This window comes from Choristoneura fumiferana, chromosome 27 (assembly GCF_025370935.1).
Source record: "Choristoneura fumiferana chromosome 27, NRCan_CFum_1, whole genome shotgun sequence".
Classification (NCBI taxonomy): domain Eukaryota; kingdom Metazoa; phylum Arthropoda; class Insecta; order Lepidoptera; family Tortricidae; genus Choristoneura; species Choristoneura fumiferana.
The window spans coordinates 2,132,859-2,156,014 of NC_133498.1; the positions used below are offsets into that span (position 1 = coordinate 2,132,859).

Genomic DNA, 23,156 nt, shown 5'->3' on the forward strand with positions numbered 1-23,156 from the left:
AAAGAAGTGTTTATGTATTTTTCTTTTACGAAAAATCAATTATATTGGCCAGTTAGTAAAAGTAGCCACGATATTTTCATACGAATCGTAGATATCATGCCAAAGTAATCTGGACTTTAATCTTAGGAATTTAAGTTACAATCACTTTACCAAGGATAGGTAAGGTACTATGCGCGTCTTTTATATCAACGGAATAATAGAGCGTGTTGGCAACAAAACCGGTAATAATTGATTGTGATTACGAAAGGTATCTTTGTAAACGAATAATTATTATGATTATGTGCACTAACTCTATTGACTGATATTAGAGTTAGGTACGAAGGAACATGATAAAAAGGTAACCTTATTGTGAGACTTCTATGTATCGAAAATAGGGTATGATATAGAAATATGATGAATTGACATCTAGCTATTTAAACGTCCAGGCTTTACTATATAAAAACAAATCTGCTGTGATCTCATTTGAAATAAAACACGAGATAACATGCAAGCAACTTAAGTACTATATTAAAAAAAAAAAACAGACAGACAAGCAACTGTACGATGGTTCTTGAGGCTACGTAGCCTGTTCCTGATCAGCTGACTGTCACCGAAGAGTCTTCGGGCCCGGCGCTCCACCGAACCCAATGAGGCTAACTGATACTTGGCGGAACCGTCCCAAAGGCGACAGAAGTATTTCATACAGGACCTTACCTGCGTTTTGTAAAGAGTAAAAAGCTGCTCAGGTGTGAAATACCGTTTCACCTTATATAGGACACTAAGATTTTTAGCAGCCGTTTTCGCTCTGGACTCAATAGCCGCACCGAAGTTGAGACTAGATTGAAGGTCTAACCCAAGAACCTCAAGGTGGTCTTTAGTTGGTAAGGATACCCTCCTATGGACTGTAGGAGCCAAGTGAACGGTCTCCGCTTAGCGGTAAACAGACACGCCAGTGCTGCCAAGAGCACTGAACTGGACCGAGTCGGCCGAGCCCCAATCGGACATGGCCTCCGAGGTCGAATTCGTCCGCTGTACCATAACCTCCCTGAGTGCCTGATCTTATCATCGCTGGCCTGGGCCGTTAGAAAGGTACCTCTCTGCAATTGTGCGTCATCTGCGTACCCAAAGACATCGGGTATGAGCAAATCGTGAATGTGCAGCAATGATAGAGTTTCAGATAGGACCGATCCCTGAGGCACCCCGGCATTGATTGCCATGAGATCAGATGATAACGACTCCAATAGATCGGTTTCGCAGGAAATCAGAGATCCATGAGCATAGGACAGGAGGAATCCTGCTAAGAAGGCCTCTGTGCTAGACACTATCGGATGCCTTGGAAGAGAGACACAGCAAGAGCTTCGCCATGCTTCTCAACAGGTTCACCCCAAATGTGAGTAGCATATACCAGAAGGTCCCCAGTGGACCGATTTCGGCGGAACCCGTATTGGCGGTCATTGGGGAGATCTTACCTTCTAGATATACCAACCAGGAACTTAGCATTCAATACACGCTCCATTACCTTACATAGTATGGAGGTGATTGAGATAGGCCAATAGTTCGACGGGTCGGCACGACTGCCCTTTTTGGGTAGGTACTGGCTGCACATTAGCAATCTTCCACGATACCGGGACCTACCTCATCTTGAGGGAGAGTCTGAACAGACGTGTCAAAACCGGAGACAGTTCCGGAGCACAGGTCTTTAAAACAATTCCAGGTATAGTTTATTACTAGTTTTATTCACGTCCAGAGAACGGAGCGTTCTTAAAACCTCTATTTGGTGTATTTCGACCTCCTGCTTAAACGTATCACAGTGAGGAATGGAGGGAGGCGCTGCACTACCATCATCAAGACGCGAATTTTCCGTAAACAGAGAGACAAACAGGTTTGCCCTTTCCGCTGCAGTGTGAGCTAGCGACTTGTCCGACTTCAGCAGTGGTGGCAGTCACGGACGACAGAAATTGGACTCCACCGATTTGGCTAAGGACGAAAACGCTTATGGAATGTATTTTCTTTATTTCTTTTCTTTTTCTTTACTCTCAGAGGGGTAGAAAGCAAATTTGGCACCGATACAACCAACATGGAGGAATCGCGCTTTCCGTATGACCTTTTTGCAGGACATGGCAGCTTTGTTGAAGAGCTGTTTCTTAACGTGTACGTCCTGTCCGGAGCTTTGCGACATCGAGCATCAGCCCATAGTAAGTAAGCAAGTAGAGTACTTAATTGCTTCAGCTTGAGCGCACTCAGCGTTAAACCATGGGCGAGATTTGCCACCAGTGGATACGTCAGAGAAAGGAATATTCCATACTCTGATGCAACACATCGGTAACAGCTTCTGCGCAGCTCGACAAATCGTCACTGGGAAAGCAAGTTTTCTGCCATGGATAGGAAGCAAATAAATGACGCATCTCATCCCAATCTGCTTACTTGTATCGCCATACTTGCAGAGTACCGATTGAGCAATGGGGAAGAGAGTACTGCGACACAAATTTCACCAGACAATGGTCAGAAGTACCCAGAGGGGAAGCCACCGACACATTCTACCTGTCTGGATCAGTCGTCAGCAGAAGGTCCAAGCAATTAGGCGTGTGCAAGGCAACATCCGGTATGAGAGTCGGCTGCTTAACCAGCTGGGTGAGATCTAGCGAAAGCGCAAACTTGCGCGCTTCTCTTCCTGCATGGTCCGTGACTCTGACTTGATACGGGAACAACCAGTCCTCGCGGTGAGCATTAAAGTCCCCCAAGGAAACCAACTACGCACGCGGATACCGTTGTTGAACCACACGCCGTGCTGTAACACTGAGGTGATCAAAGACCCTGGTCGTTTCCAAGTCACCGCTGTGCGACCGATATATAGATTAGAGCGTAAACCGTTTGTTCAACACCAGTGTCCATCAGTAGCCAAAGAATGGAAAAGCTAGGATCCTCAAGGTTGTGGAGACGCTGAGTACAGATGTCACCACGAACGTACAAGCAGACCCCAGCACGTGGCTTAAAAGTATGCTCCAGGCTGTACCCTGGGTAGTGTGGGTAGTGCGAGTACGCCGTTTCTAAGGGACATTTTATCTGCGTCTGGGTATCCTGGTCTCCTGATGGCAAGAGATCACCACCGCCCATAAACATCTGCAAACCTGGGGTATTGCAGACGCGTTGCCAACCTAGAGGCCTAAGATGGGATACCTCACGTGCCATTGCAGTAATTTCACCGGAAGAAAAGAAGAAGGAGATGAGAAAGACAAAAGTGAATAGGTTAGAAAAGACGGTAGTTGAACAGACACAGTGCTGCTAACCCAGCAGCACACGAAAGTGATCCACAACACAAGGAGCCCGGTCTGGTGACTGCGGGGATGCCCGAACCCCCCAAAGACGGCTTTCGGGTCCTCTCTCCGGTCGCCAACCGGCACTACAGCACATCTTCGGGATCTTTCGCAAGTTAGCGGGCAGCCTTTCAAAGTTGGCGAAACCTCTACTTGGGCCCCCTACTAACTGCGGTCGGCCAGCGGAGCACCGTGCTTCGGATTCCGCTACCCTCCACGAACAGGCACCCGGTGCAGCAAAACTGGTTGAAACTGACGATACCGAAACTGGTTTGCACGCAAGTCCCTGCCCAGACCCGTCCCTCCACATGGCTACTCCTAACTTTAATATGCTGGAACACGGCCAAGACCGTTTGCAGCATAACTTAGTTAGGTGGGTGGTGACAAACCGCTGCCGAAGCCTACCACCAGGAATGAGGTTGTTCATTTGGCGCTACCTAGGGGACACGTGTGGGCAACTAGAGCTAAAGCCCACGGACGCGAACAACTCTATCCCCCAATAGTTGACGATAGGCAGATAACACGATAACAAGAACCAATGTCAAATAAAATTTTAAAGTTTCTACGATTCCTGTGTTTCCTTTGAATTTAGTAATATTGATTAAAGTCGAAGTTCGTGTCGTGCGTCCCTCTGACAATTATACTATTTAATACGAGAGCGAGAGGGACGGTACGATACGAACTTCGAGTTTCGAGTTTCGTATTATACCTGCAGACGGTTCTTTAGTGATCATTCGTTAAAGCAATCTTGAAATAGTATTTTTGTATTTCAAATCATTTAACTTGCAAGTCTATTAAGTATTTGTATTTTTTATTATTCATTTAAGGGTGCTTAAGCATTATGCAGTTGTAAAAATAGCTTGATGATTATTGGTGATAAGCATTAAACACAGTTTGATAAGAAATTGATCGCAAACGTCATTAAGTAAATGAAGATAAAAAACTAGAATAAATATCCCGTTTAGTCACTGAAATTATGATATATTAAACCAATTCTTACGTTTATCCTTTTACCTTATTGCGTTGTCTCAAAAAGTTGAGACGAGATGACTAAAGCGCCACCTATCTTCCTGAACTATTGTACTTAGGTCAAAATTACACATTTCAGTCATAGTATGCTGAATTGACTTTCATACAGTCTTAGAAATTCTAGAATGTGTCACAAAGAACGAGTTATGAATTTTTTTCGTCAAAAAAAACTTTAAAATCGCTCTCCTGTAAAGTTGCCAAATGTCGCTTAGTATCTTACCTCCGAAGCGACGAATCTAGCATTACCATAATTTCTGCTTTCCCGTTATGTTCAACTTTTTAAATAGGCTATATAGTCTGTTATGTTTGTTTTCCCATAATAATAATTTATTTTCAAATCAATTGTCTAAATGTAAAAGGTTTAATTGCTTGCATGCTTACTCTTTGATAACATAAATATCTATACCTAATAAAATTACTGGCATTCAAGATAACATTAATGAATAATGACGTTTAGATGAAATTTGATTGTTTGAAGACCATGTTTGGAGACATTTTGGGAATAAGACTTTTCTGGCATGCCAACGTTATAAGAAGGCGGATATTTTGAGGTTGCAGACATTTTGAGAATAAGCACTTTCTGAAAAGCGAACATTATACAAAAACTGTCATTCTTGGAGACAGGCAATTTTAAATAGCTGACATTTTGAGAAGCTGACATTATGCAAAAAAATACATTTTAGGAAAACGGATATTTCAGGCCTGAGCCCTATCATTCCGCTCAGCCAAGTACAGTCCTACATGTATTTGCGCCAAGAAATGGGCATTTTTTATTCTGCAAGTAGGCAAAGGGCTCTTTTACAAGCTTTTTACAAGTAACAAGCTTTTATTTAACTTGCAATGCGTGTATGTATGTGCCGGTCAAACCTTGCAAGTCAATTTTGACTCACTTCCTGCAGTTCCAGCGGTCGGATTGGCTTTTTGGTACGAAAATGTAGTTTGGATGACAATGCAAGTACAGGCAACAAAGGGACAGTCAACAAAAAACCTTGTATTAAAATGACATTTTAACAATAACTTATTACATGTCACTTTTTATCTGGTCTTTTGGAAAGACATCGTTGGCGGAATTCTGTATTGTTTTGTGGGCACCTTTTTGTAGAAATAGTAGAAGATTCTGTTACAGTTTAATAAAAATAATAACAAATATCATGGCACACTTGACACCAATTGACCTGTCCAACTAAGCAAAGCTTGTACTATGGATACTAGGCAACGGATAAACATAGTTATATAGTTTATTGAATCAGGCGTTACTTTGCGGATGTCCATATTTCAATTAACTAATTAATTTCGCGAAGGTCGCGGGTGAGCAAGGAAATTCTTTTAGTTTATACTTATATAGACAAATACATACTTAAATACATATTAAACATCCAAGACCCGAGAACAAACATTCGTATTACTCATACAAATATCTGCCCCGGCCGGGGATCGCACCCGGGACCTCAAGCTTCATGAGCTCAAGCTTCAAGCTCAAGCTTCTAAGGAAGAATAAAGAAAGAAGAAGGAAGGTAGGGTTTCCAGATTATCTAGTACTTATAGAAAGACGCCTAAAAAATAATGGAATTAACGTCAAATTCTACAGCACATTAAAAAAAATTTGGGCACGAAAATGAGGCGTTTGAAACGCTCGAACAAGGACCCGCCTTCACCCTATAGAATAGACTATCAATACACATCCTGTATCATCCGTTGTTCATAACACTCCAATACCGTGCATCAATCAACCCCCCCGCCGCCGGCTCTATCCGGCAATGACCGGGTTTACCCGGACCAGGCGCGCCAGAGTGGCATCAGCTTTTAAAACTTTTTTAACCATATTTTTAGCTGCTCAGCAGTTCAATGGTGTGTGAAGTTCTTAACAAGCATTGCGCCCGCGTGGGAACTACCATCCAAGGCCTCTTATTCTGGGAGGAGGCTTGTGCTTAGTACTGTGGGACGTATAAAAGGCCGAAGATTATGTATATTTTATTTCTAAATTATGTCATTATGTTACTTTATGTAAGTAATATTGGAAAAGAGGTAGGGGTTTTGATTGATGTATTTTTTATATAATTTCATGGCCCAATTGGTATAATAATATGTTGTTTTCTGCTATACAATTATACCGTTATAAAATAGAACAGGCGAAGAGGCCTATGCATGAAAATTGTGTCTAACTCACAAACTAAAACAACTTCAAGCAATCAACGCCTTTAACTTTTCTAGAGTCCGTCTCCACATTAACTGTTTTAAAAAAGCGCGGTAAGCCATGTGAGCCTCACTCCATCAGTTCGGAGCCCTATGGAGCCCTACGGAGCCCCAATGGAGCTGCTTAATGCCTCAAAATAATGAGTGGGATTTGGTGAGGGTATAAGACGGAAAAGTTACGAGTGTGATTAATTGCAATGGAAAAAGCTGGGAATGCCGGTTTTTTAGGATTCCGTAGATGAAAAGGAAAACATACCAAGTGCGTGTTGGGTTACGCGTGTTGTAGGGTGCCAAATGCATGCGGCAAATAATCATTGCTTTCATGGATTGGATATTAAAATAAAACATTTCCCGAACATGACACCACGAAAATAATTGTACAATGGGGAAAGTTGTAAATATTATCGTAATAACTTTAGTTAGACACAAAAACTTCATGATTAATGGTTGTCATGGTATAAATTTGATGAAAAACATTATCGGACTTTCAAGTTAAATATGTGAACATTACCGCACTTGAGTCGCGTTTGTGTGTATGGAATTCGCGAAGTTTAATTAATGACATATCTCCCACAGCTGCGGCGCGATATATCACGGCGCTGCCGGGACAGGGACAGACTATAACGGAGCGTTCACTTGTGGCAGATTACATCATATTAAATTTTATTTTATATTGAAATAGTTGTGAATTCAAAGTCAAAGTCAAAATATCTTTATTCAATTTAGGCTATAACAAGCACTTATGAATGTCAAAAAAAATCTAATCTAATTAATCTGAATGAATACAAATAAACATTAAGAGAATTATTAACAACAACCAAAGTAAGAAAAAGTAATACTTAAAACAAAATATGAAATCAATTCTATGTTGTTTCTTTGATTTTTATTTTCAAACGGCCTTGATGTACATTTTTTTATTCAAAACAACATTCTTAGTATTTCATTAAGACAACAAAGGTTTAGTTTGTTCCGTTGTTCGCTGTATTTCAATCGTATAAACTCATCGACTCAGAAATGACAACTACACAAACTAAAAAACTCAAAAGCACTAAAATATGTCTTAAAAAAATAACAGTTGGTACACTTAGAATCTTCAAAAATAATATAGATGAAGCACTGCGGCGGCCCTGTACCGGGCTTACCCCGCAACAAGAGGCCTGGTGAAGCGCAACAAATCGCCCGCGCGCGAGGAGGGTTAACTTTAATTAAAACAACAAGTTATGTCGACTTATTGCATTTTTGTGCAGTTGCGTTGGTATTTTACTATGACATTTTTACTTAGGGGTTTTAGGTGGTTGTTATTTTACGAAAAATGTTTTGAATATTTTTTTATTCTAAATTCCGTTAAGATACGCCTATGTATTTGGCTAGATGTGTCACTGCATATTAGCACAATTAATAGAAACATTTCACTACTTTAAAAAAATCTCGTATCTCAAATCAATACGTCAAAAAAATTTAACCTTGACCTAATGGTCATAAAGTGCACTCAGAAAAAATATCCATTTTGAGATACGAGTTTTTTTAAGTCGTAACAATTTTTTACCATCTCTAAAGCAAAATAAAATATGTAAAATGTATGTGTAAATGTGTGTAATATGTGTGTGTGTGTGTGTGTGTGTGTGTGTGTGTGTGTAAATGTGTGTGTCTAGTCAAGTAATCAAAAGAAAATAAAAGCCACTTGACATTCATTGGTGAAAATGAAATGAAAAACATACTTATTTGCGGTCTCATTCAAGAAGTGTTTGTATTGTGTTATGTATTTTGTTCCTTCTGTAGGAAGCCCGTGTTGCTCTAAGTTTTGTATTAATAAAACCATTTTTTAGACAAGGAATGTTAAAATAATTGTATTTATTAACATTTCAATTTACAAATGAAACTCACGTGGCTCCTGTTTTACTTCGGATTTTATAATAAAATCTTAGATTTTTCTTTTTTCCCTAAAAGTACAATTTGATAATCGGATTTAAGTCAGTCGAAAACCTAAGTATGTCTATTACTTATCCCATATCAACCTTATCTCAAGGCACTAAATGCTACAATAAAACTACAGCGAGTCAAACTTCATATCACCAATACTACAATGAAATTTAAACCTTATTACTAACACGTTAAAAATGATGTTAACAATATGAGTATTACAGAGCTTTCACCAAGTTATCTTGTACATGTGACGTAGCATTATTTCAAATAAATAGAGTTGAAATTGCAATAGCTAGGTTTTTATAAATTTGTAGCTTTTAACATCTGGAATTTGACGTGATGCTCGACAAATACTGCAAAGTGCTTTCTCACTATTTGCACGAACTGTTTACGGGATATTGGTCTCTATGGTTTCAGAGATAGGGGTTAGAATTGTTTTGGTGTTGTTTTAATCTGTATTTAACTTGTTAGATGTGGCATTACAAGAGTATTAAGGTTTTTTTTTAGTTAGGGGTGTTCTAAGTTTGGAGCTTTCTTTAGTTTCTTTGTATTTTGTACTATAACGTGCTATTGCTGAGCGCAGGCCTTTTCTCAAAATGAAAGAGCTTGTAGTTCCCACGCGAACCCAGTACGGATCGGGAACTTCACACACCATTGAGTTGCTTTGCAGATTTCTGCAAGTTTCCTCACCATTTTTTCCTTCGCTATAAAGCTCGTTATGCATTTGAAATGTAATTTCGAAAAATTTAAAATATTTCCCGGGTTTGAACCCACGATCCTCTGCTTGCATAACCATAGGTCAAGTCAGTAAGGTCTACCAAGGATTTAGAATGATTGATATTCTCATTTATAAGTAAATATAAATAAATAAAATAAATAAATATCATGGGACATTTGACACCAATTGACCTAGTCCCAAACTAAGCTAAAAACTAAATAAACATACTTATATAGATAAATACATACTTAAATACATATTAAACATCCAAGACCCGAGAACAAACATTCGTGTTATTCACACAAATATCTGCCCCGGCCGGGATTCGAACCCAGGACCTCAAACTTCGTAGTCAGGTTCTCTAACCACTTAGCCATCCGGTCGTCCATCCATAAGTAAATATCAATAAATTAAGTTTCATACTTATTCAATCCTGAAATATCTCATCACATCTCGCTCTATATACGTCCCACTGCAGGAAACAGGTCTCCTCTCAATATGGGAGCGCTTGGGCTGCAGTATACACGCGGGCAAACTAGGTCACCGTGATTTACGGCAGCGGAATTTTATAAACACAACCAGCCTGTTTCCCGCGACTCCGTTTGCGTAGAATATGTTTATCGCTATCCCGCGGGAACTTTGCAATTTTCCGAGATAAAAACTATCCTTTGTCCTTCCCCAGGATTCAAACTATTTGTATACCAAATTTCATCTGAATGTGTTTAGCGGTTTAGACGTGATGAGGTAACAAACATACTTACAAACTTCCGCATTTATTTCGCATTAGTGGGATGATAGTGTCAATAAAGGTCATCACATCACCATCACCATCATCAGTCAGTATAATTCAATTGTGCCCATATTTTGCCACCCCTAAAATCATCCCGGTGTCTGTCCATGCGTTTGACAGTTAACCCTCAACTGCCGCCCGGGTAAGCGGGTTAAGGGATTTGGGCTAAAACATTTCGCTGAGGGTCGGGATCCCCCAAATAGCTGCAGTTAGAAAATACTTATGTTTCGTTCTAAGTGCTATTAATGAACTGCATTTATAAATAGTTAAAAGAAAATAAGGGCTACTTGAGTTTCATCGGTAAAATGATCAAGAATATACATAATAATAATAATAATATCATGGGACACTTGACACCAATTGACCTAGTCCCAAAAAGCTAAGCAAAGCTTGTACTATGGGTACTAGGCAACTGATAAACATACTTATATAGATAAATACATACTAAATACATATTAAACATCCAAGACCCGAAAACAAACATTCCTATCATTCATACATATATCTTCCCCGGCCGGAAATCGAACCCAGGACCTCAAGCTTCGTACTCAGGTTCTCTAACCACACTTGACCATCCGGTCGTCATATGTTTGCGTTTCTATCTGAATACATAAAAACAAAGTATTTGAGTTGTGTGAAACATCTACATACCAGCAAAGCAATAAATTGGTGTGTGCGAAGTTCCCACGCTGGTCCAGTGCAGATACATGGTCCAAGCCCTCTCATTCTGAGAAGGCCTGTGTCCGACAGTGGGACGTGTATAGATTGGGATGATGATGCCAATACGATCAATCCGAGACAGAGATAAAAAAACCTTATCCATTTTTGAAGCCTCATATACACGGAGCATGACGGGGGAGGCCTATGTCCAACAGTGGCTGTCCTACGGCTGATATGATAATAATGATGATGGTGATGATGATGATGATACATGCACAAAAAGGCAGCCGAATCATGCACAGTGATGAGCAAACACAAATAAACTCGCGTACAAAGAATCTTAATCAAGAGCAAACTTTCCCTAGACGCGTTTCAATCTGTCAAAAGGGCAGCTCGGGACTGTGAGGGCTACAATGCCTCTTCAACAATAGCTTACAAGTTCCATCGAAATACAGGGCCAGAGTGAATCGGAAGCAAGCGTTGAGGGTTCCATAAAGCTATAATTGTCGTATTTGCGAAAAAAACCGTGTTTAGGTTTTTGTACCTCAATCCCTGGATGATCACTTTTTTGACAGTTTTCAGCACCCTTTACCCCAGAAACGCGTGAAGACATAAAGTTATAAATAATTATAAATCAATATTAGGCATTCTTACAATATATAAAATGAAGTTTCTTAGTTCACAAACGAAAGTGTGTTCCTTACCTGATATCTTTGAGAACAACATTTCATGAAATATACCCGGATAATTGAGTTCTTAAATCGACCTTAGCTGGACATATTCCGGGTTAATTCAACCGAACGAACGAATGACGAAACGACGAAAAATTAGCCTGAAACAAGTCAAGGTAAACTTGATCTAAGACGCGTGTTATTCAGGTTTATTTAATTAAATATGAGTTAACGGTAGTTTTATGTTTAAAATAGACAGATTATTTAAAAATGGCTGAGAATTAAGACTACATGACACAAGTGTCAACTGAACTGACGAACTGACAGACACCGGATTTAACTGGCACCCTCAAGCTACGGAACTCTAAAAATAGCCTCAACCTTTTCGTCAAATTCAAAATGCAAGCACAATATTTCTGCAAGGTGACTGTAAAAAAGGAAACGAAACTGTAGCTCCATTACTCTTAAATCTAAATCAGAATGGGGTTGATTCTACTGCATCGTTTACCATCTTATGGATATCGGCTACATCATAAAATAAACAGACTATTTCTTTTACAATTAGAGTCTATATTTAAACGGCAAATAATTTTCCAACTGTATTAACATCGCGGTATCCGTATATTGAAAATCAAAAAGCATTGTTGTGATATGAGACCTTCGTATTAATAAAACCAAATTTATTTTTACTGATCACTGCAGCACAAAGGAACTCTATTGCTTTAACTTAAGGGTTATTTCAATTTAACATGCAATTTTAGAAATGTTTTTGGTAAAAAGATGAAGCAAATTTACATCTGCAGATGGATCGTGCAGGCATAGTTGTTATAGTCTGTGTAGTAAGGGTTGAGTTCGTGTTTTTTTTTGAGGATATTGCCAGAATAGTTTGTAATAATTCAGGGCATAGATCAGAGACATCTGTGAGAATGTCAATGCAATATGACTCGAGAATGGTGACCATGTTGCTTTTTTAACAAATATAAATTATATTTTTAGAGAAATCAAAAAAGCCGTGGAGGCCTAGTGGTTTGACCTATGCTATGGCTTCTCAAGCAGAGACTCGTGGGTTTGAATTCGTCCGCATTTCGAAAATATCTAAGTTTTTCAACTAACGAACTTTTTTTTTAGAGCTAGAGCTTTTCTTTCGAACTATTATTCAAACGTTTCCTTTCACACAAATCTTCTCTTAACAAATTATAAACATGAAAATAGTTTTCTTCCTTCTAACAAATATTCCACAATTAATTTTTATTCATGAGATATGTATCAGACTTAAATACCTACATAATAAATATAAATCTGTCCCGCCATTATTTAAGTATACCCTACACATTCCCAAGCTGTGCAATTGCAATCCAAACTTTACCCGGGCCTTTTGGACCGCGTGGGTATTCGAAGGGTTGATTTACATGCATTCGAAATAGAGCTTTACCAGAGTGGCGTTAAAGTTTATATCTGTTTGGTAGAAATTAACGGATATTAATGCTGACATGACATCTTTCGATTTTATATGTTTACTAGCTGTTGCCCGCGACTTCGTCTTTTTTTTTACCCGACTGCCCGAAGGAGGGTTATTTTTTTCGAGTGTATGTATGTATGTATGTATGTATGTGGGTATGTATGTATGTCCATATCTTTGGTCCTCGCTGCACCCTAAACGGCTAGACGGATTTCAACATATGAGGTATCATTGTATCATTGGATCCGTCATAACTGTCGAGTGACATAGGCTATATAGTATTTCAATATGGCGTCTGTGAAAAAAAATACGGCGGAAAAATGAAAAAAAATATTTTGTATTGTAACCCCCGACGCAAAAAGAGGGGTGCTATAAGTTTGACCGCTGTGTGTCTGTCTGTGCCACCGTAGCTCTTACACGGGTGGATCGATTTGAATGCGTTTTCCAATTTGAAACCAGGTTTCCTAGCGATGGTTCTTAAACATGTTTAATCAAAAACGGTTCATCCGTTTTTGAGATATTGTACTTGATGTGCCAAAGTCGGGGGTGTTCCAACTTTTTATTGGTTAGGTTATAATTTTTTTCAGCTCATAACATCCATTCCCAAAACGACCGCCACAGACTCACGGCATCCATCCCTCTCTAACGCCTCTGTCTGTCGCAGCGATCCTGCCGTACCGCGAGGATGCGCAGCCGCAGACGCGCGAGTTCCTGGCGCGCGTCGTCGACGTGCTGCTGGATTATGTGCAACAGGTCAACGACCGCAACGAAAAGGTATAGTAATAGCACAGTATAACGAGTTTCCCTACAGTAATCCGAGACGTCTAGACAGAGCAATCGTGCGGGGCGTGAGGGGTGAGACGCGGGTGGGAGGAGCCCCAGCTGCATACTTCGCCGTTCTTAGTAGCTTGGGACAGGTCTTCTAGGGCTATCGCGTTTTTTTAACATTTAAATTTATAATAAAATTTATTATGGTGCATACGACATGTACTGTGAGTGCGTGCAAATCTTCATCTCGCATAAATAAAGAACTAAGATTTCATCTATTTATATAATTATATTTATTTATTTTTTATATAATTAAATTCAATAACAGGAACTTTAAGTCCGTTAAGTCTAGAAACCGAAAGTATTTGTCGGTTACTAATCTTGAAAGTATATTTTGTAGAAAAAAAAGTTTTTTATTTAAAAAATTGTATATCTTCTTACTTCTTAACCCTAGTAAGTATGCCACCCCTAGGAATTATCCTTTTGTTTTATATTATTTTGCTATACCAATATGTAACGATTCGTAAAAGACATCTACCTTCCAAATTATTTGTGACAACCCTTCCTTACTTGCGTAAATACCTATACAGGCTGCGGTATCGCTCAACTTCAAAGGCGTCGGCCTACTGTAGGGAAAACTTGTTATACTGTGGTAATAGTAACAGTGCTTTCATTCTAGCATGGTGCGGGTGACACTTGGTGCACGTTTCGTTTTACTCAAAAAAAGTTGCTGCGGTCTAAATATATGGAAGTATATTTCAGTTGTAGCCTGAATATGACGGGCGTAAAATATTTGATCATAAAGAATATGTTTTACGAAATAAAAAGCTATCTGATTTTTATAATCAATTAATTAAATACAAAGCACAATTAAGCGAAGAAACGTAATATGCTGTAACGTAAAGTTTAGTGATGGGACCTAATGGATCTTGAGTTAATCGGTGCTTATTAATTGGTAAGTAACGAATATTCTTGCAAATTCTTTAAGCCTTTAGTGGCAAATAATATTCCAACCTAGAATTTCACTTAATATTCTCATCAAAATTAACGTAAGAATCGGATTAACGATGACATTAATTATGATTAAGATTTTAAAAGTCGACTCGAGTTTCGACACTTTGACTCTCTAGTCTTGTGATATTGACAGCTGTCACCCGCAACGTGCTACAATAAAAGTACTGTAGTAATAGTGACAACATGCCGCGTCTTGCCTTCTCACTCTGCTAACAAACATGGGGGGGGGGTTACTAATGTTTCGGCGAAAAACGTTTGGCTACCTGATTCATTTCGCCACTAAAATTTCCCAACTTTTTAATATATCTGAAACTACACGATGGCCCTGAAATAAATCCTGAAATATTTAGGTACAATTTTAGACTGCGAAATGAAAAGTTTCCAAAAACCAGTACCCGCCCATATAGATGTAGCATTTCTTACATACGTTGGTCGTATGGCATTTTAAAATCAAACAATGTTAAGGTCGCCTTCAAGACTAACAACTCTTGTACTCTAGGCTTTGTAACCACAAAATAAGGTGGATAAAGGAACTAGATCGAGTGTATACAAGCTTACTTGTAAAAACTGCAATAAAGTATATGTAGGACAGACAGGTCACAGTTTTAATGCTAAATTTAAAGAGTATTTCGGCATATAGGAATGAACATCCAGACAGATCAAATTTTGCAAAAAAATTGCAAGTATCAAATCGTTCATTATTAGACTTGGATTCATATGAGTGTTACATTATTGCGGCAAGGGGTTGCGTCTGGATGCTCTGAAATTAACATCATCATCATCCCAGCCTATACACGTCCCACTGCTGGGCACAGGCCTCCTCTCAGAACTAGAGGACATGGTACCAGTTGTTAGACCAACTCTAAAGATGAGCTCTGAAGATGAGCTCTGGTTGAGTTCGAAACGCGTCAGTGTAGTGTGGTGGTGGTGATAGATGGGTTTGTGTGATTTGTGTGTGTTCTTACAGTGTGGAGGTGGAGGAACAGTATGAACACGCATATTTTGCATAAGCTTAGCTATCGTAAGGTCGCGGGTAAGCAAGGAAATTCTTTTAGTTCATTGATATGGACCTCCGCAAAGTAACGCCTGATTCAATAAATTATGGGATCTCTTTAGTAATGAACAGGTAACTGGCCCACAGATTGCCAGTGCGACAGCTCTAAGGCTGTATATAAACTTCTAAATCTTAACGACCGGATGGCCAAGTGGTTAGAGGACCTGGCTACGAAGCTTGAGGTTCCGAGTTCGATCCGGCCGGGGCAGATATTTGCATGAATGATACGAATGTTTGTTCTCGGGTCTTGGATGTTTAATATGTATTTAAGTATGTATTTATCTATATAAGTATGTTTATCCGTTGCCTAGTGTCCATAGTAGGTACAAGCCTTGCTTAGTTTGGGACTAGGTCAATTTTATTGGTGTCAAACGTCATCATTAGAATAATTGTTTTTATTTATTTGTTTATGAAATCTTTGATTGTACTGTATCTGTCCCAGATCCTGGAGTTCAAGATGCCAGAGGAAATGCAGAAACTGCTGGATTTACAGCTGCACGACGAACCGCTGCCTCTGAAAACGTTGCTAGAAGACTGCAAGATCACGCTCAAGCACCAGGTCAAGACTGGTGAGTACAGGCCTATATTTGGAGTGTATTGAGTCGAGAATGTCGATATGCCATAGATCAAACTACTAGGCTGCCACAGATTTAAAGAAAAAAACAGGCCAAGAGCGTGTCGGACACGCCCAAAATAGGGTTCCGTAGAAATTACTAAAAAATTGAGTAATATTTTTCTAAGGATTTCGTATTTTATACGGAATCTTCCAAGTTTAAGTATATTTTGTACCTTAGGCTGCTATTTAAGAGTAAAACTACTAATAATTCTCAAGCAAACTTAGCCATTATAGTTTTCCTTGAAATTTTAATGTACTTAATACCATCCTGAATTTTTTCAAATTTTTCCACCCACTGGTTTAGATTTTAAAGGAGGGGGACGCTCGATTTTAATGAAAATTTGTACTTTTTTAAAGTTGAATATTTTGCAAACAAATCACTGAATGGAAAAATCGTCTTAGCAAACCCCTAAATAACCTAAATCACCCCCACTTTACGTCTATGGGAGGTACCCTAAAAAAAACATTTTTTATTTTTTATTGTACCATTTTGTCGGCATAGTTTACACATATATCCGTGCAAAGTTACAGCTTTCCAGCATTGATGGTCCCTGAGCAAAGCCGCGGACGGACAGACACAGACAGACAGACAGACAGACAGACAGACATGGCGACACTATAAGGGTTCCGTTTTTACCATTTTGGCTACGGAACCCTAAAAATACGTTATCACAGTCGCGGAATGCAAAGGTAGACCACCTAAAGGTCTGATTTTTCTTGCTCAGTATAAATCCTTTATCGACCGCTCATAATGTCATTCAAAAAGGTAACATCTGCTTGCAACATGTAAACTAATTTATTTGAAAACTGGTCAACCTTTTCATTTCACCACTGTACAGTCAACGTCATAAATAAGTGATCACTTTTGTACCGTCACTTTAACGTCAAGTTTGAAAAGCCATACGAAATCATGTAACGACTGAAAGCGACAAGGTACAAAAGTGACCAATTATTTGGTTTTCGATTTGTAGCATTCGAACATGGCGGATGTAGACAATATCTAATTTTGCCATTTCTGTTTCTTTGGCTAGTTGAAGTATAATTTTGATAGTGTTTTAACAGTGAACAGTGATCACAAAATTCTATATTTCTCTCGTGTCTGACATTTTTTAATGCGCAAGTTGTTCCACGGTGTTTCTGGAATTTTACTATCAAGTTGCAAAAACTACAACCACCGTACACCGTACCTCTCAAAGAGAGTTTACTTTGACACTGGCGAAATTGTCCTATTAATTAGGACAGAAAAGCCATATTTTAAAAGAGAAGAAGAAGATCACTTATTTATGACATTGACTGTACGAGTACAAATTCATAAACAATTTAGGTATCATCCCCAGGTCGCTACATGTTTTTTTTCTAGGGATAATGAGTACGAGTATTCCAATTCTTTTTCGATGTGTGTATGTTCAAAATGCTTGTCTGTCTCAAACATGCGTTCTAAGACCAATCCATCACATTTCAAACAAGCGATAAGTGCGCTTCGTCGAGCGCATTGCTGTGCAGCGCCATGGAAAATTGCGCCCTTACGCACAGACAGACAGGGTTGCCATACGTCAGGATTTTTGACCCTTTCAGTTTGGAAAATACGGCAGCTAACCGATGTGGCGACGGCACGGTTGGTGTATTTTGCTTACTTTAATAGCATTATTTCGTACGGCCTTATTTTATGGGGATCTGCTGCAGACATTTAGTCAATTTTTATCTTACATAAGAGAGCAATTAGAGCAATTTATAATTTGAAGACGCGTGAATCTTTAAGATCTTTTTTTAAGGAAACAGATATCCTAACCCTGCCGTCGCTTTATGTTTTTTTGAATAATCATGTATGTTAGAAAGAACATATGCGATTTTCCCACTAACGTCGATAAGCCAAAGGCTACTAGAAACACAGGGAAGCTTAAAGTTCCATCTTACAGACTGGCTAAAACCAAAAAGTCTTTTCTGGGAAATTGCATACGTTTTTATAATAAAATTCCAAAAAATATTATAAATGAAACGGATACAAAATTCAGATCTATTGTCAGAAGACATTATTATCAAAGGCGTATTAGAAAGTTATTTATATCATGGACAGGGATATTTGGAAATAATTCCGATCCGCATTAGCGATCCCTTCAAATAGCGAACCTACTGTGTTAAAAATAAAGTTGTGTTAAATACTTGTGATGTATACATATCATTTAATAATATTGTAAATCTGTTTTTAAAAAATATATATACCTCGTTGAGTTTCTTGCCGGATTCTTCTCAGCAGAGGTTTTTCCGACCGGTGGTAGATTTTTTTTTGACATTCATAAGTGCTTGTTATAGCCTAAATTGAATAAAGATATTTTGACTTTGACTTGACTTTGACTTTGCCAGAATTGCGGCCGGCTCGGCAAGTGTCAGAGTTTTTAGAAATGATCTCGAAAAAAAAAAGTATAAAAATATCTAAATCGGACTACTCTGTAAAAAGTTATGCGTGGTGGTATGTAAGCGTCGACTTGAGAACCTCCTCCGTTTTTTTTCGTCGGTTAATAAAATAAAATGAGAGTACAAAATACTAAAAATTACGAATATTGGTTTGTGCCCGAAATGGTCCCGCCTCAGCATAAAATGCGGACTCCTTGGGTGCAGCCCTGCAGCGCTGGTCTTCCGGCAAGACCCAGCGCACTTATGTATGTTTTCATAGGTTTACTAATTTTTCGGCGAAAAACGTTTGGCAACCTGTTTCATTTCGCAACTTTTCATTTCCCAACTGTTTAATATTTCTGAAACTGTATAAATATATCAGGATTTTTATAAAAGTAACCTAACCTAACCTAAAGGGCTCTACACGATGGCCCTGAAATAAATCCTGAAATGTTTACAGTTTTAGAGTTTGCGCAATGAAACAGGTTGCCAAACGTTACGTTGCGAAAAGGCAGTACTCGGTTTTTATAATAACACCATTTATTACAAAGTTTATAGAGTTTTAATGAACGAAATGATTAATGGTATGTGGGTATGAACAAAACCAATAATATTTCTTACGAAACAATTAAAAGTAGGATAAATTACAGCTAAAGAGATCTTGGTAATTTTTTTCCTTATAACTCTAGTTACATTCTCTCGCAGTTACAATAAATGTCAGAACTTTTAACAGGACATTTCATTTTTCCATGTGGTAACCCTATTCACAGAAAACTACACGTTACACCCGACACGCCAACTTTGCACCCTGAAATAACCAGTATACGTTTGAATATTGAGTACCCTGTGTTATATACGCCCTGTCTAGTAAGCTACAAGGTTTGTTGCACCCGGTGTATCAATGGTGCACTCTAAAGTGTTAGGAATAAGGGTGATGTTGAGCATCGGAGGGAAATTGCAGTAGCATGAGGGCTGGCCTGTCAATTTTGATCTGGAGGGCTTCTATTTTGAAATATTATGAAGAACTGATAATGATAGAAATATTCTAAAAATGTAAAAAAAACAAATAGAGATTATAATTTTATTCGTGACATTTTGCTGGTTAAATACTTCCCCGAAATCGTTAACTGGTAGCAAAATTACCATTTGTGTTTTATCCCAAATGCTTTTTTTCCCAATATGCATTTTTACTGAAGCCTATTTTCACAATCGCGTTTTTCTCAAATTGAATCGACACAGAAACCTAGGTAGGTTTAGGTTAGGTTAAGTTTGCATCGGCCCGAAGGGCCTAAACCACACAAAAGTAGGAGCTCCGCTAGCGGAGCTCCGTTGACACTGTATCTGTGTCGATTAAAATTGGGAAAAAACGCGATTGTAAAAATAAGCTTCAGTAAAAAAGCATATTGGAAAAAAAACATTTGGAAATAACGCGAATGGAAATTTTGCTACTAGGAAATAACGATTTCAGGGGCATGATCTTTGTCCATTTTTGATCAAAGTGTATTCTTGAAGACCTTTTACAAGGGTATTTTCCTACACTACCCTACATCGGAATGGAAACAGTCCCGCCCACGACGCTTCATTCCGCGCCATTTGTGCGTATAATTGAATTGTTTGAGGGGAGATACAATGACAGCAATTAGGTGCATTTAACTGCACTTCTAGGTTTAATCTAACGGACAAAAGACGATAATAACACACAACTACACAAGTATGATTTTATCCTCTATTTGTTAATGTTAATAACTACTTTACAATTTTCATCATATTGGCAGGCATTGTGAAACACCATATCATAGACATAGGCCTCCCCCATAAACATCCAAGCAACTGCTTCGGTTGGAAACAGCCGGCATCCACCGAAAACCAGCGTTAACCAGGTCGTCCGTCCATCTCGTTGGTGGACGTCCTACGCTGCGCTTGACCCGCCGGTTCCATTCGAGAACCTTTCGGTCCCAAGGGCCATCTGTTCTTCGTAGTGCTACATTGCACCATAACTACTATAACGGCTAATCACTTGGCTATGTCGGTGACCCTTGTTCTTCTACGTATCTCCTCATTTTCTGATTTGATCCCGTAGATAAACTTCAAGCATAGCTCTCTGCATAGCTCGCTGAGCAACTCTGAGCCTATTTATAAGGGCTATAGTGAAAGTTTAGATCTATAAGATGAGCGTGAATAGGAACGTTGGGAGAGGAAGGAGGAACACAGGGAAGCTTAAAGTTCCATCTTACAGACTGGCTAAAACCAAAAAGTCGTTTCTGGTAAATTGCATACGTTTTTATAATGAAATTCCAAAAAATATTATAAATTAAACAGATACATAATTCAGATCTATTGTCAAGAAGACATTAATATCTAAGGCGTATTATAAAGTTAATGATTATATCATGGACACAGATATTTGGAAATAATTCCGCTCCGCATTAGCGATCCCTTCAAATAGCGAACCTACTGTGTTAAAAATAAAGTTGTGTTAAATACTTGTGATGAATATCATTTAATAATATTGTAAATCTGTTCAAAAAAAAAATACCTCGTTGAGTTTTTTGCCGGATTCTTTTCAACAGAGGTTTTTCCGAACCGGTGGTAGATTTTTTTGACATTCATAAGTGCTTGTTATAGCCTTAATTGAATAAAGATATTTTGATTTTGATTTTGACTTTGAAGGCCTAGACGAACGTACCACGATCAAATCGGGGACGTTCTGAAGAAAGGTCGGGTCAGGAGTACTCTAAACCGACGTGCATGCATGAAAAGATTGGTGAATGTAGAGGAAGCGAGAGTTGTATGCCAGGATCGTAGCAAGTGGAAGGATGTAGTCTCTGCTCTGCCTACCTCGTTGGGAAAGAGGCGTGATTTTATGTATGTATGTATAGTGAAAGTTAAGTTTAAATCCCTTAAAACCTTATTTAGTAGCGTCGTTATCAAAATTAAAGCCCTCTTTAACTATATAACGATAAATAACGGTGAGCCGGGGATCCCATTGATTTACAAGAGGCGGCCAAATTGGGGGATCACGCGCGATGGGGGATCAGTCGGAGGCTGCTTTATGACAGGATGGGCGACGGTGCGACTCCTAGTACAGTCAACTACAAAGATAGGTATGCTGCCTTTTCGCAAAAATATTATTCTCAAATGTTCAACTCTCAAGTTTTTCGAAAACAAAACAAAATCTCAGTGTAGTTCTTATGGTTTTATAGCACACAGGAGGTTAGGTTAGGTTTGATTTATGAAAGTTCCATCCAGTTTTTATAGGGCTGTAAATTTCGTGACATGCATCTTTTTATTTATTTTTACCCATTTTTCTCATCGAATAAATGTTTTTTTCTCTTTCTTTCTTTGAATTATTGGAAGATCACCATTTCAAAATCAATTTCAATCTGTCTATCTGTCCATATCCTGTTTTATCTCAGTGTTACAATGGTGTAAGTATGCTCCTGCTGCCGCACAATCGACGATCTATCAATTATACTAAGCCAGAGACGAGATCGCGGACCTGTAGGGCCGTGCGTGACCGTGAGGGATCTAAAAAATAGGTATTTTATACAATCCATATACTTAATATTACAAATGCGAAAGTGTTTGTGTGTTTGTCCGTCTTTCACGCCGCAACGGAGCGAGATTTTTGGCATAGAGGTAGTTTATGGGCCCGAGAGTGACATAGGCTACTTTTTATCCCGGAAAAATGCACAGTTCCCGAGAGAACAGCACGCGATAACCGAATACCACGCGGGCGGAACCGCGGGCAAAAGCTAGTACAATATAATAACAAAAGAACCTACGATCAAGGTCGAAGTTTTTTTGCTAAAATTGTGAAACACGCATCTTCCAGAGAACACCGTGTTATCTGTACTACTGCTTACTAAGTATGTGTTGGTGTTTAATAAAGAGTTATTGTATTGTATCGTATTATAAAAACCAAAAAGCTCACTCCTTATTGTTTTTCATTCCTGATAGTTATAGATACTTTTCTTCAACACTGAATCAATCGTGAATTAGGTATATATCAAACCAAAATCAAAATCGGCTCTTAAAAAGAGTACTGAACTTTTAACACAAAAAATTACAACCAAATTCAGAACCTCCTTTTTTAAAGTCGTTAAATATCCCTCTACCTTATCCTCCAGGGTCTATTCTAGTCTTGACTCATTGCAATTCGAATAAAAAAATGTCCTTCATTATCAAGGCAGAGACATAATCAAACAACGTATGTCTCATATCAGAGAGAGATAAACGACAAAGGCCCTCTCCCTCGGGAGCTTTGGGAGCCGCCGCAATTCTTTATCATTTAGCCAAGAGAATATTAAAAACATGTCAGATCTTGGCAACAATGAGTTTGGGGTGTGGTACAATCAAAGAGGTTATATTAAATTAAATTAAATAAAACTAGTATCTTAACACGAATAATAACAAGATGGAGCGAAGACCTGTTTAAGCTCACGGGATCCCGGTTCATGCGGAAAGCAAAGTCTTTACTTTATGTAATGTTTGTCAATTATGTTTGTTTACTTATTTTGTACAATAAAAATACTGTAGGATTATTAAGAAATGAGACGCTGATTAGAACATATAAA

At 38.6% G+C, this 23,156-nt stretch overlaps 1 protein-coding gene across 2 annotated transcripts in view; it reads left to right on the forward strand.

The window, feature by feature from the left end:
* The window catches only part of Gad1 (glutamate decarboxylase), a 70,586-nt gene that overhangs the window by 12,235 nt on the left and 35,195 nt on the right, over positions 1–23,156 (forward strand). For both annotated transcript variants that reach the window (XM_074108580.1, XM_074108581.1), the window contains 2 exons: positions 13,401–13,510; positions 16,015–16,141. In XM_074108580.1, the coding sequence (XP_073964681.1) occupies positions 13,401–13,510; positions 16,015–16,141 (237 nt within the window). The remainder of the gene's footprint in view (positions 1–13,400; positions 13,511–16,014; positions 16,142–23,156) is intronic.